The 13,954-nt window shown below is 45.6% G+C and overlaps 2 protein-coding genes across 12 annotated transcripts in view; one reads left to right on the top strand and one right to left on the bottom strand.

Annotated features, from left to right (window-relative positions):
* Nucleotides 1-2,296, top strand: part of NT5C2 (5'-nucleotidase, cytosolic II) — a 193,749-nt gene extending 191,453 nt beyond the window's left edge. For all 10 annotated transcript variants that reach the window (XM_038009509.2, XM_038009508.2, XM_007964002.3 and 7 more), the window contains one exon: nucleotides 539-2,296. In XM_038009509.2, coding sequence (XP_037865437.1) covers nucleotides 539-775 — 237 coding nt within the window. In that variant the 3' untranslated portion in view covers nucleotides 776-2,296. The remainder of the gene's footprint in view (nucleotides 1-538) is intronic.
* Nucleotides 2,297-7,004: 4,708 nt separating this feature from the next.
* Nucleotides 7,005-13,954, bottom strand: part of CNNM2 (cyclin and CBS domain divalent metal cation transport mediator 2) — a 172,041-nt gene continuing 165,091 nt past the window's right edge. For both annotated transcript variants that reach the window (XM_007963996.3, XM_007963997.3), the window contains one exon: nucleotides 7,005-13,408. In XM_007963996.3, the coding sequence (XP_007962187.1) occupies nucleotides 13,199-13,408 (210 nt within the window). In that variant the 3' untranslated portion in view covers nucleotides 7,005-13,198. The remainder of the gene's footprint in view (nucleotides 13,409-13,954) is intronic.

The raw sequence follows: 13,954 nt of genomic DNA, 5'->3' as shown, positions 1-13,954 counted from the left end.
AATATTGGAAGTTACGGAATATAACTTTACTCTCTCAAGTCTACTCTATTAAAAGCTACATGTGGGCCAGGCATGGCGGCTCATGCCTGTAACCCCAGCACTTTGGAGGCTGAGGTGGGAGGACTGATAGAGCCCAGGAAGTCGAAGCTGCAGTGGGCTGTGATTGCTCCACTGTACTCCAGCCTTGGTGACAGCGAGAGACCCTGTCTCAAGAAAAAGAAAACGTGGTTTTTACGTTCCTATATTCTGATCTGTTTAGGACTATTTTGTTTTTGCTGTAAAGTAGAAGATGAACTCTCCTCTCCATCTTTTCCAGTTTCTGGCTGCAGTAGACAATATGGGCACCATTTTGAGGGGCAGGGAGAGAGGAAGACAGGCAACTATAAGTAGTTCTATGAAGATAAGTCTATATTGACTTGTCCTGTGGTCCATTATAGATGTAACTGTATGGCCACGTAACAGAGGAGAGGGGTTAGGATTTGGGAAGTAGCTACTTTGTTCTGCCTGCTCTCTGAGCCTCTAGCTTTTTTCTATCTAGATGCCTCATGAATCAACGGTGGAGCACACACACGTAGATATCAATGAGATGGAGTCTCCTCTTGCCACCCGGAACCGCACATCAGTGGATTTCAAAGACACTGACTACAAGCGGCACCAGCTGACACGGTCAATTAGTGAGATTAAACCTCCCAACCTCTTCCCACTGGCCCCCCAGGAAATTACACACTGCCATGATGAAGATGATGATGAAGAGGAGGAGGAAGAGGAAGAATAAGGAGGAAAACCAAAACCCTGAGCACCCATTAAACAAGTCCTGGCAGGACTCGCAGGAACAAACGATGTCCCTGTTAGGGTTCTACTGGGTGGGGAGGGAGGGGGCTCCATGAAGGTACGTCTGAAAAGTTTCTGAAGATTTTATTCTTGTCATAGATACTTGTTTTGGTTTTGTGTATCTGTACTCTTTGCAGATGGTCCAAAATTGTAATGGAGTCTGTATTAGAAGAAAATAAGGGTAAAATCAGGCTGAACTGCATGTATATGGCTCCATTGTGGCTTGTGACACTTTTAAAAAAATCATCCATATGTCAGTGTATCTGGATACACAAGGAAAAGGAGAAGAGTCTCAGAGTGGAACAGAGTGGGAAGAGGTGATCTGTAATGTTACAAATTGTGCTATTACTCCAAGATCCAAGTTTTTCAGTGCATTACATGGTATTGTATAACAGTGGAGAAATGTATTACTTCTATGATCAAATGTAGTCTCTGTTAAGGTTTCAAGTTTCCTTTTATAAGCCTTTAAGTCATCCTCAGTGACTCTGGCAAGGCTGCTTCTCTGTCACTGGCTTTGCACAGAAGTATTCTCTACTCGCTTTATTCCCTCTATTTTGAGGGAAAAGACAGTATCCTTATTACCTTTTTTGTTTTTTGTTTAATAGCACAAATGCTTATTATTTGTTATCCAAAAACAACCTTTTTCTTATCTGTGCTAAATCTATAGAAAGAATTTAGCTGCAAGCGGACAAAGGAACAAGCCCCCAGAAAAGAGAAGAACTCCCTTTTTATACTACAGAACATTCATTAGTGTGGGCTATATAAGTAACTGTGGCTCATGCTACCCAAATCCAGATTTCTTTATCCTCTAGAGTTGATTGCTGTATATTAAAGTTGAACATCAGAGGATGGGAAGAGGGCTCTGTAAGCCAGAACCTTACTAAAGTAGAGGGCACAATCAGCGTGAATAAATTCACTTCAGAATCCCAAGTTGAGGCCGGGCGCGGTGGCTCACGCCTGTAATCCCAGCACTTCGGGAGGCCGAGGCGGGCAGATCACCTGAGGTTGGGAGTTTGAGACCAGCCTGACCAACATGGAGAAACCCCATCGCTACTAAAAATACAAAATTAGCCGGGCATGGTGGCGCGTGCCTGTAATCCCAGCTACTCAGGTGGCTGAGGCAGGAGAATCACTCGAACCCAGGAGGCGGAGGTTGCGGTGAGCCAAGATCACACCATTGTACTCCAGCCTGGGCAACAAGAGCGAAACTCCATCTCAAAAAAATAAATAAAAATCCCAATCCCAAGTTGAAATCACTTCTTGTTTTAAACAAGAATGAATTATTACTGTGTATGTTAGGGTATTAAAACTGTTTCACCAGTACAGTGAAAGTTGTTTCAACATTTTAAACAGTGGTTATAGACTCTTACTTTAACCATCATATATTTGCTTCCATTCTTGTCATTGGTCAATAGGGGAGGGTAGATTAGCTGCTCCAGAATTCAATAAAGTGTAATATTTCTAATGGTGACTTTGACCTATTCTGTAGCACAACTGTAATAGCTATTGGTCTTCAAGTGGGTTTAGATTTGGTGTAGTGATGTCAGTTTGATATTCTCTTCTTTTAAAGGAAATATATTCAAGAATTATTATATTCTAACATGATTATATTCATGGTGCTTCATAGGCCTCACAATTTTTTCACAGAAAGATTTTTGGAATAGGACTGTAAAGTAAGGCTTTTAAAAAAATCATTTTATAAGCAGGGAACACAGCCTGGTAACTTAGTCAAGGATATACTGTCTCACTACTTTGGATATATATGGCTTCAGATTAAGTCATCCAAGAAACATACATTCTAAATGGTATCCATTGGGAATATATGCCCCTTTAAAAGAATCAGGTCAGAAATGCAATAACAATTAGACTGTTGCCCATGTTAGGAGAATGTGTGGTCATCCTAGTTACTAATTATTCTCATTCAAGATGGAGATGTTGCTCAGTTTAACATAGTCTTAAGTTTTCTTAAACCCAAGTAATTTATGAGTAGCTTATTACATCTACAGAGCTACCTTATTATAGTAGTACATTTACATACTGTCCCTTTTAGAGCAAGGACCACATGACTGCTTTCCTTTAATTTACCACTTTTTGTATTGCATCCATATAAGAGTATCTTACTAGCCAGATGATTCCATGGCAAATGATTCTCTGGGTCCAAAGATCAGAAAGTGAAAAGCACACAGCTAGAATAAGCAAGAACTCCACTGCTAGTCACAGCTCTCCGTAGGACCACCAAAACGTATGATTGATTAAAGAGCTCTAGGATTCCATAAGACCCAGAGCAAAATGGTGCCTCTCTGTATATTATTCTTAAGAGTGTGCTGGGAAGTCAGTGGTCCATGGGTAGGCAGGGCAGCTGTAATTAGGCTTTTTAAAACAAATTATGAGTTTCTCTCTGTTGCCAGTAGTTAAGGAAGCCGAACTTAAAAGGTATAGTTTTTTCCTTAAAAAAAAAAAAAAAAAAATCCTGAGGCGTTTTACACCATGAGAAGACCATTCTGCCATCTCTTTTGAGAATTTTTTCCCAGGCATTTTGAAAACACTATTTACAGGCATTGTAGAACACCAGGCAACCCCTTCTTGAGTGCTAGACTGAACTTCCAACCTTACAGCATGTACTAACAGGGACCCTAGTGTCCCCAGCAGTTGGTCAGTGGTACAGCAGACCCAGGCCCTGCTGGGTTTCCTTGGGGAGAGGAATTGCCCAGTACATTCATTCATCTCTGCAAAGATAGTCGTCAGTGAAAACTCTGATGGTGAACTTCAGAAAAGTTGGTCACAGCCAAGAAAGTTTAGTGTTCTACTTAGACCTAAGATTTTTCTCTTGCTATAAGCATACCTCTGCTGAGACCTAAAATAAGGCAAACCCTTCAAGCTATCCTTTCTAAGATACTTTTAGAAGTGGTTTTTAATAGAACTACAACTCCTTAAGTCACGTTAGCATTGTTAAGAAACCACTTTAAAAAGCCACATGCAGTTGCATGTCAGACTTAAAAGTATTTTGTCCATGTTTAGGTATTTCTAAATCAGATGTATTTACTTAAGAAATACTTTGTCAACAACTTTAAAGCCCAACGATTTTTCCAAGGCTGCCTGGTCATTTTAAAATAAATACTCTGCTTATTCACCACAAATAGCCTGAGACAAACAACTGCATATTTAAGTCTGTATTAGGGTAGGAACCTTATCCACATTCCATGTTATGGAAACTATTTAATCTCTCTTTGATGGTGGGAAAAATGGTAACTATGATCTAGCTATTGCCATACAGTTAACGCTGCAATTCCTCACTGGGCTTAGTAGTTTAGGGCTCAGATACTTATGTTTCTCATGACGATCTTTAGTGGTGATCAGGGAATTCAGCTTTTCTTAAAATTTTTCCTCAAATGGAACAATTTCAAATGATACACAACTTTTGGGAGGCCCTGAGAATGAAATCTCTACCATGGAGCTACCAGAGCAACCCTGAAGATAAAAGAAAAACATGCACTACCGCCAAGGAGCAGGGATGACCACAGGCACAGGCAGCCAGAAAGTAGAAACAGGTGACTTCCAGAAACCCACACTGCCCATCACGCACCTCCCATAACAGGAATGCAGCACACCACACAGTTCTCGCACTGCTAGGTATCTGGAAGCAGCAGAAAGTGAGTCCTTTAAACAGGCAGCACGTTCATTTATAGAATGAGTAAAAAGCTCTTCTGTTCTTTACCCTGGATTTCTCAACCATTTTTCCCTGTCCTCAGACACAGTGTCTTCATCCCAAGGCCACAACAGTCTGATTGGTTCCAACAGAGGTGTGTGATCTCAAAAATAAAATATATACAGAAGTTTCTCTGTAGAGCTTTAACACAAAAAAAGTACTCCCCATTGAACACACATTTCCTCTCAAACTTGCTGACTGTTTACTGTAAGGCTGAGGAATCTGTTTTCCAATTTAAAACACAATGACGAGTTTTGAATCTGGTCCCCTTGTTTCTTCACACAAAATAACTAGGTACAAATACGTCCCCAGATGTTCTGGTCTCCCACAGAGCTCTTCCCAAAGCCATGTCTGGCCAGGGGAGTAGACAAGGCCTGAGATAAACTCTCCCACACAAATTGGAGACCAAGCAGCTGAGCACACATTTTCCCACAAAAGGCAGCAACAGTCCTTCCACGTCTCACAAGTTCTTGAGATACTTGGAAAGAGGATTTGTCAAGCAAACCTTCCCCACACTGAAAAATGTTTCTTCAGTGTCCAGTCTTTGAGAGGGTGTTCTCACCAGAGGTCATCTTTGACCTGAGGGTGTGGGTATTTTGAACAACCCCCTGACCTCAAGTCAATGACTTCGGAGAATTGCAGTAGGAAAGCTGGCCCAATCTAAAAATTCCTGTCACGTGTTGGCCTCCTGTTTGAACACTGCACAGTTACTATTACCCTGACAGGAAAAGCACTTCAGAGAAGTCGGGCAACTAATTCTCCCTTAGAAACAGGCATCCTCAGTCCTCAGTCATCCACTAGGGGAGATGGCATGCCAGCAGAAAGTCAGAGAAAAGGGCCCTAAAATCATCCCTTTGTTCTGGGACTGCTTGAAAATAGCACAGATATGAGGCCCTTGGAGGGAAAATGACAAAACCACCATACAAAGAAAGCAAGAGAGTTTATTAGCCATCTAACAGAATTCAACTTTTTGGCTTTAATAAAGAATCATCTCTTTATTAAATTACCTTCAAAAAGTATAAAATAAGTTCCTAGAAATCAACTCCAGGCTATAAAAAGGTCAGTTTTTACCACTTTCTCTACAAGACTCTGATCAATATTTGTTTCCTCGTGAATTGCTGAGTTGAGAAACGGCTCTAGGGAGCACAATTTTTGTGCAGTAGAAACCCTGGGGTACATCACAATAAAGTTTAGAAATGAGCGGATATGTGCGCACTGTGAGGATGCAAGGGGGGAATTTTAGGCAAATCTCATCTTGACAGCAGGAAAAATTGCCTCCATTTTCCTTGGAGCATTTCCTGTTTTGAGCTAAGGGCTCATCTAGACCAAGTGAGTAAAACAGGAAAAACCAACCAAGGCAGCAGGCTGGGAGTGAATGTGCTACCGTGACTTCTTTCCCTAGCTCTGCTGCCCCTTTCTGCCCTGCTTCTAAGGAAAGCAAGCAGGGTCCGAAGCTGGCATTTCACTGGGCTATATTCAGGTAGTTGGGTGATGCCTGGGGAGATGGGAGTGGTAAGTTAGGTCAGGCAGCATCTCAGAGCCAACTCTTGTCAGCAGTTCTTCCCTGAAATGTCTCCATCCACAGGACAAGTGTAAGTAAAAGACTACAAATGCCACAGTTAAATAAATTCAGTGGGGACTATAAATGGACCAGTCAAGAGGCTAAATTATCAGAGCACGATCCTCTTTGGAATGTAAAATAGAGACTAAGAGTGGAGAGAAAAAAAGGGATTCCAAAAAGATGTGGTTTAGGAATGGATCACAGAGGGTCCCTGAAGCTCCACCATATGTTCTTCAGGGACTGGTCACATGTGAGTGAGGATGGTAAGAAGAAACAGAAGACAAAGTGGTGATGGAAAAGAATGTGTATCATACACACCGATTACTGGGGAATGTAGGATGTCCACTGAATCCTGAAGACCCACCTGCACACGCCTCGCCACACTCAGGTTGGATGTTTTCCACTCGAGAGTGACTATCCATGCCTGCTCTGACCTTCCTCCCAGGCTTAGCATAGCAGAGGAGGGACCTATAAAGCCATCCTTGTCTTTAAGAGCCAAATGAGAGGCCTGAATGAGGCCTTTGGTCTTACCTAGGAAACACCGGCTTAGCCCAGCTACACTGTGTGTTGTTATTAGTGACTGAGCAGCCAATGTCTGGGGCAATTTGACTGGATACTCCGAATGTTCTTATGTAGAGAGTAACTGATGGAGGACAGAATATAATCCTTGCAAAGGAGGACACCTTCCCCCTAGGATTAGCTGTACCAGGCTATGACTTGGAGGCACAGAACTAGTACCCACTTCCAAAGAAGATGCTCTTCTACGTTGTCATGCTGAGATGCAGTCCCAGCTTTCCCACCAGCAAAGCCAGGGAAGTGGGCAGGGCAGTGGGTTCAGCCAAGCTGAACACAATGGCATGGTTGGTGTTGCATAGATGAAAGGGAAGAGGGAACACACATCTGCTAGAAGGGTGAACAGAACATCATTTATCTAAATAGAATAGAAATAAACAAAAACCTTGTAAAACAATCACAAAATTTACAAATAAATTGGTACAAAATAAATAGGAGAGACTGTACATCTACAACATCATATGAATTATAAAATGCATTCATTATGACAATCAGCTCATTAATCCTATACATGTCATTTGTGCTTATTTGGGTTTATGTACACAGCTCTGAATACTTCAGAAAACTTCACTGCTAGTTCAGAAAACTTCACTGCTCAAATGTATGACCTGTACACTATGATACAGTGAATAAAGGCTGAGGAGGATGGAAGTCAGACACAAAGCAGGGTCTTACTTGAGGGCCAAGTCAATGTTGGCACTGGGCCTCAAAACCAAGAAAAGGCATATTAAGAGCCCAGATGGGCAGGCAGCTTCCATTATCCAGAAAGATGGATTATGCAATTCAAGGTAAGTAGAAGAAACCATTATCATTGTGGGGCCAGGCAAGTGACCTGCCTTGGGAGGAAAGAGACCGTGGACTCACAGCTGTACTGTACCCTACATAGGGGAAGAGAGCCTGTCACCAATAAACCACCTCGGAAATAGTTCATGGAGGTACTTGAGAGGCCCTGCCCATAAGGTCGGAGACCTGCCTCCATCCTCATCCAAAACACTTGTCATCAGGAATACAGGTGGGCCCAACTAAAGGGGCTGGGGATGCTAGGGCCAACATAAAGGCAGCAACCTGTTTATAAAAAACAACACTACCCTCTCACCCGCCTTAAAGGACAGCAGAACCCTAGGATCCATGGATGAGGAAGCTTCAAGACAGATCTTGTCCTAGTCACAGATGAAGTACTAACAGGCATATGTACATAATAAATAATATAAAATAAAGCATATACATTTGTGGGTTTAAAGAACTCAAGAAACAAGAAAAAACTGATAACTTCACCTTCACAGTAGACTTTAGACTTGGGGAGTAATGAATCAGAAGCAAGGCTGGGGCTCTCTGGGGAATGAGAATCCTAAGACCTTATTCTTCCCAACTTTGCTCTGCTCTGAAGCCTGAGCCTCCAACAAAAAGGGCAGGCACCCAAGCCCCACCAGGCCCATTGGATAGTTCTCTTCAGGATGAATCTGCAGCGGAATCTGGCCCCCCAAAGAATTGCATCCTAAAAGTGAATCCATGTGGATCAGATGTGGGTACATGCCAGAAGGCATCCTTCCAAGCGACGCAAGACAATGCTCCCAGTCATTCTCATTTGTTCATGGTCCCAATGGGCATTAAAACCTGAAAACCTTGTGTACTCAAGACTTTCTTACAGTATGTATTGGATCTGTGTACATAAAAACCTCGGCATACAAACACCTAGAACTTTATTCTCTTGCAGCTAGAACCTTTGTTTCCCTGCTGCTTGAAGTTCAACCTGGTATTTCCCATCAAAAGATACTTAAAACAATTCTAGTAGAGATGATGTCAGTGGCTCTAGCATACAGACAGAACATGCTTACTTGAGCTCAGGTCTGAGAAGCAAAGAAGGTCCCCTGCCTAGGATGGTGGGAGGAAAGCTGCTCCCTGCTCTATGCAGTTGCTGTGAACTGCCATCTCCTCTTTGCGTCCGTAGGGTCGACCAGGGACTCTGGAATATGAATCTCCAGATAGGAAAGAAGGTAGCAAAAGGGAAACGGGCAAATAAACCGTGATTGCAGACAGAAAGCTTGCAAGTGCTAGAGGAGGAAGGCCGGCTTGTCACAGCCTTGCTGAGTAATAGCAGCAAGCTATTGGTGCACCACTCACCCCTCAAATGGAGGCAAATGAACCTCAACTTAGAAGTCTCTGAACATCTCTCTCCTGTTAACCAACTTGAACACCTAAGAAATAGGAAAAGATAAAAGATTTGCAAATGACCCTGAGGTATAAAAATCAACTGAGAAGTTGCTCATTGATAAATTACATCAGAAAAATTTCTGAATCCCCAAATCACTTTCCTATTCAAACCCCTATATCCCTACTAATTCTGGGTTAACCTACAACTCACCCAGATACCCTTGATGGACAGAAGCACCACTAGTCTAGAGCCCAGAATGGAACTACATGGCCCAGGACAAGAGCCAGTTTCCTCAGTAAGGAAGTAAGCAATGGTACCTCAGAGGCCTCCCAGACCCTAACCTGCCAGCTCGATCTTGTATTTCTCCTCTACTCTTTGCAAAGAAAAGCCCATTCTGGGCTCAAAAGCAGAGGGGAGTTTTTCCCATGCCACCAGGGAGCTCGGGTCATGTAATACAGTGTGGAAAGCCAGCCCTCCCTGGCCTGCTCTTGCTTGGAGCCCCAGAGAACAAGGTGAGCACCTTCATGTGCCAGCCAGGTGAGTCATCGGCCTAGATCACCCCTGGGGAACAACAGGGACAAGCCTGGTTGCCCAGGAGCCCTCACCTTCCTGGGCCTAGGGAAGGCGAGGATGGCTACAGATCCCCGGCTGGCTTTCAGATGACAGAGGGGTTGTGTTTTCACTAGGCAGGACACAGGCTTGATCAGCCAGGGCCTACACAGGTCTGCTCAACCCGAAGACAGAATTTGAGGGCAGAAGTTCATGGTTCCTGCTTAGCTCAAATTCCTATTGCTCCATTTCCTAGGGAAAATGTATTTCTATTTGTATCTACCATTATTTTCCTAGGCTTGGAAAAGCTGGTCCTTTAGTGTACAGTGCTGAGGACAGCACAGGTAAATATACTCACAGTTACTGTTCCATATTAGTGTGGAGCTCTGCATTCAACATCTGCATTGTTCCTTGAAGTCACATTAGAAGATGGTAAGCTGCCCCACTCCCTCCCACTTGGGGATGCCAACCGCTTCAACATGGCATTTAACTCCCTGCAGGGAGCGAGGTGAGGAGGGAAGAAAGAACAGAGTTCAATGTACCCTTTCAAGTTCAAAATATGTAAGAACCAAGATTTAAGCTAGTTGATTAGCACCCCAATATCTGTGTAAGTCTTAAGATTTTGTTTTCCTAAGAGTTTAAATGTATGAGTTCGAATTTGCCTGATGCATATGGGATAAGCAGTGAAGGGAAGGAACCTCCAAGACAGCAGGAGAAAAGCCCTCCTCCTTTACAGAGAAGGCAGAGCGTCCCAGGACTATCTGGATGCTAGGGATTTAGTTCCAGCGGAACCACGGGGCACCAGTGGCTGCTCAGGAGCAGGGGAGGCCCCGTCCCACCCTGAGAGACCCCGTAAAGGAGGGTGAGGCCTCCTGTCAGTATCCAGAACTCAGGGGTCTGCATCTGGCCCACTGACCCACTCCTTTCCACACTTGGAAAGGTCGCAGCCATGGGAGGGCAGTCCAGCAGAGGTGCCAAAAAGCAGCCACATCGAGACTGCAGCTATTCCCCGGTCTTTCTCTGCTGGACCCCACTGGCTTTGTAGAGATGAATGGCAGAGGCCTTCCAAGCCAAAGTCATTCTCCTGCTGCCCCAGACAAGCAAGAGCCCAGCGTTTCTCCTCCAACCCTCCGAAAGGTTGGTTTCCTGAGGGAAAGTGGGGCCTGGAAGAGGAATCTGGTTGCTCAGACATGAGTGTTGTTTGAAGGGTCCTATGCTCTCCCTAGAGATGTTAACCTTCGTTCCTTCAGGGACCTGACAGGATTTTAGATTCCTTAATGTTATCAAATAGTGTGACTAATAGAAGGTAAAGAATAACAGAAAACGAATACGAACTTGGCAGTTAAAATTTCAAACTTTGGGAGCCCCACTGATGAGCCGCTCCTGCCAAGCTCTTTTATAAGAGAATAATTTGCAAGAAGCCGTCACGCCGAGCAGGTAAGACAGTATGAAGAAGTCTGCTTCTCCCTCAAGTCAGAGGCAGCAGCTGGCATCCCCTCTCCTCTTCCCAGACTGTGCTTTAGGATTTATAAAGGAACAGCAGAGCTCTGAAAAGGGCACCAACACACTAGCTCTGATTCCAGAGGCTCTCCCAGTAGCAAGGCATCCCTGAGACAGACTGTGTGGAGAAGCAGATGTGAGCCCGGGCAGGTTGACAGGGCGGAGCTCCTGAGGCCAGAGAAGCCGGGCTAGGCGGGCCTGACTCCCCACCGCTCAGGGAAGGCCAGCACTGCACAGGCCCGAAGCGGGGGACAGACACCCTCCCCCAGGATGGGCCAGGCTTTGCTCTGTTGCAGGGACTCCTCATCTTTAGACACTCATCACACTGGTGCTGTGCTCAGGGACAGGCATCTTAAGAAACTGACTTTTATATTTGGATGGCTCTGTTTAAAAAAAGGATGCTTAGAGTGGGCTCCCCTCTAAGGTCAAGCTACACAGTGGGGCTTCATCCCACGGGGGCAGGTTGCATGCCAGTAGCAGGCCACTCAGCACCCTCTACACCAAGTGAGATCAGTACTTCCCCCTACTAAGGGGCATGGCACCTTCTGAGGAAGACACTCCAGGACTGACATCCCAGAGGAAATACTGAGCCGGGCATGCGCGACACGTGAGGCACCAAACGACTCACCAGGCTGCCCGCTGCTGTCTGCTCCTCAGCCACGCTCCCTGCCCTGCACACAGCCCAGCCGTGGCTGAACAGACTTCCTACCTGGAGTAGGGAGCAGAATACTGCTGCTTAGCCAAGGCCTCCCTCCGCGCAGTGAGCCTAAACAGAAAACGCTCTCTCCTTTCCTAGTGATGGATGCGGCGAGGACTGATCATCTCGTGTGTACACTGGTCAGTATGATTTCATTTCAGTGTATGAATAGCGCCAACAACCTGCACATATCCCTCGGGCTAACAAAACACAGATAAGCTATAGTTAAGAATTCAGTCACTCAAATACCTCCTGACATAATTTCACTACATGATGAATTTGGTATTAAAATAAGACGGAGACACACATAAAATGGCCACAACACGCATTTGGTTTCTGAATCCCTGTTTGGGGCCACACTGACCCTGGCTGTACAGGCAGCCTCTCTGGCATGGGCCGCATCTGAGGGAGGAGGCAGAGGCCCTCAGGCAGGGGACACAGCCACTCTCCTGGGCCCCATGGGCCCAGGGACAGGGGAGGAGGGACAGTTGGCTCCCTGGGAGGAGGAGCAGGGGCTGGCAATCCCCAAAGTTCCCTCCTTTAAAAACATGGGTCTAGAAATGCCTTCCCGGCACACAGTAGAGTGCAGCTAGAAGGTCCGACTCCTTTTCTGTTAACGTATGTCCTAGCGGGAAGGGGAGGAGCTTGCACTCCACATCATGTGTTTACTGAACAGCCCCGTGGAAGATTTCCATTTGGCATCTGTGTAGCAGCATCTTGGGTTAACAAGAGCAAGGCCCAGGGAGGTGGGCGGCGACACTCTGTGAGCTTGGGCACTGGGTCAGGGAGGAGGGCTGGCTGGGAGACCCCAGGCTGGAATGACAGGATGAAGTCAACTTGCCTCTTGCCAATGATAAACCATGGGTTTTAAATTCATTAATATTCATTTTGGTGATAAAAATTCCTTAGGGTGGGAGCAAAATCACATTCCCAAGCAAATGTTAAATCTTCCTGAGGGAAAGGGGTACAGTTAAACATTAACTTCTCAAAATACCACTGAGCTCAGAGAGGCGACTGCAGGTCCCTCTGAGGCAGGCTACACCCCACAGTGATGACACACTTGGCAGGTTCTGCAGTAACACGGTCTTCTTCATTCAGCCAGCGAGTTCGACAGTGATGCCCACTGGGGCACAGAGGAAGGGTGCTCCTCCCTGGGAGGGCCAAGGAAGGCTACCGGAGGGGCAAGTCCAGCCTATTAGGGTCACATCATGGGATCACAGCAGAGTTCAGACAGAACAACTTAAAACTCTGCAAAAGACACTTTAAAAACATGATCTCTTGAAAAAATAAATCGCAACAATTTTCAACTTCATGCAAATCGAGGGCAGAGAGCGTGAATAACGATGAAAGGGAGAGCTGAAAAAATAAACATGATTCTATTTGGGCGGAATCAGTTCATCTCCAAAATCTTGAACGCCATGCCCCGGCCGCCAACTTCATATTTCTAGTTTCCATTCCTCCCTCACCGTCGTCCTCCGCGGCTCCTGGGAAGGGCACAAGGTCTTTGGTCTCAGGATGTTGCAGGGTGCAGCATGGCAGACAAGCTCACACCAGTGAAGTCATGGGCAGACGGGGCCGGGCCCTCGGGAGTGGGTGGGTGCAGGCCTGGGCGGGTGCAGCCAGTGCGGCCTAGATGGCGCCTTCATTGTGCAGGCTGTGGTTGGCCTTACTGTGCGTCACACAGTTCTGTTCGTTGAGCAGGTTGGCTGTCTCGTCTGGCAACCCGTCATGCAGCTCCGTAAGAGTCAATTCGATTTTAGTGTTTTCACTGTCTGAAGACTGAGGGGTTTTGTCCATCCGGGATGCCATCAAGGCATTTTGGTATTGCTGTCTTGAGATCTGGGGCCAGAAGATGGCACAGAAAACAAACCAAGATAATGCTTATTTTTAGGTTTTCTTATCTCCACATGTTCAATCCCCTGACAGGCCCACAGCAGCCTCTCTAGGAGAAAAATCACACTTGGGTGCAGTGAGCCACTTTTCAAAGGTCAAGTTGACTTTGGTGAACAAGTCAGTTCTTACTGATGTAACCCACTTCCAAATATAGTCTCAAACTTTTAGGGACTAGAAAACAGAAACTGGTTTCCCCCAGCTAAAGCTGGTTTGTTCTCCAAAAGTCATCTTTATTTCAGACCAAGGTAAGTACCCTGACTGCCGGGCAGAAGACAGAGCTGGAGCCTTTGCCGAGACCCTCCCGAGTCTCCTGACCTCAGCCTTCCCAGGGCCAGGCAGGGAGCCACGCACCCAGGAGCTCTTTGAAAAGGGGCTACTCTATTTTCCAGGATCTCTGGCTCCCATTCCCCGAAAGAGCTACATTTCATTTGGCAGCTCATTGGATAGAACCAAGAAGATCAACGTCTTTCTCAACCTGAGGCTTGGGCACAA

The sequence above is a fragment of the Chlorocebus sabaeus genome, chromosome 9 (genome assembly GCF_047675955.1).
Source record: "Chlorocebus sabaeus isolate Y175 chromosome 9, mChlSab1.0.hap1, whole genome shotgun sequence".
NCBI classification, from domain to species: domain Eukaryota; kingdom Metazoa; phylum Chordata; class Mammalia; order Primates; family Cercopithecidae; genus Chlorocebus; species Chlorocebus sabaeus.
This window is presented reverse-complemented; position numbering and strand designations above follow the sequence as displayed.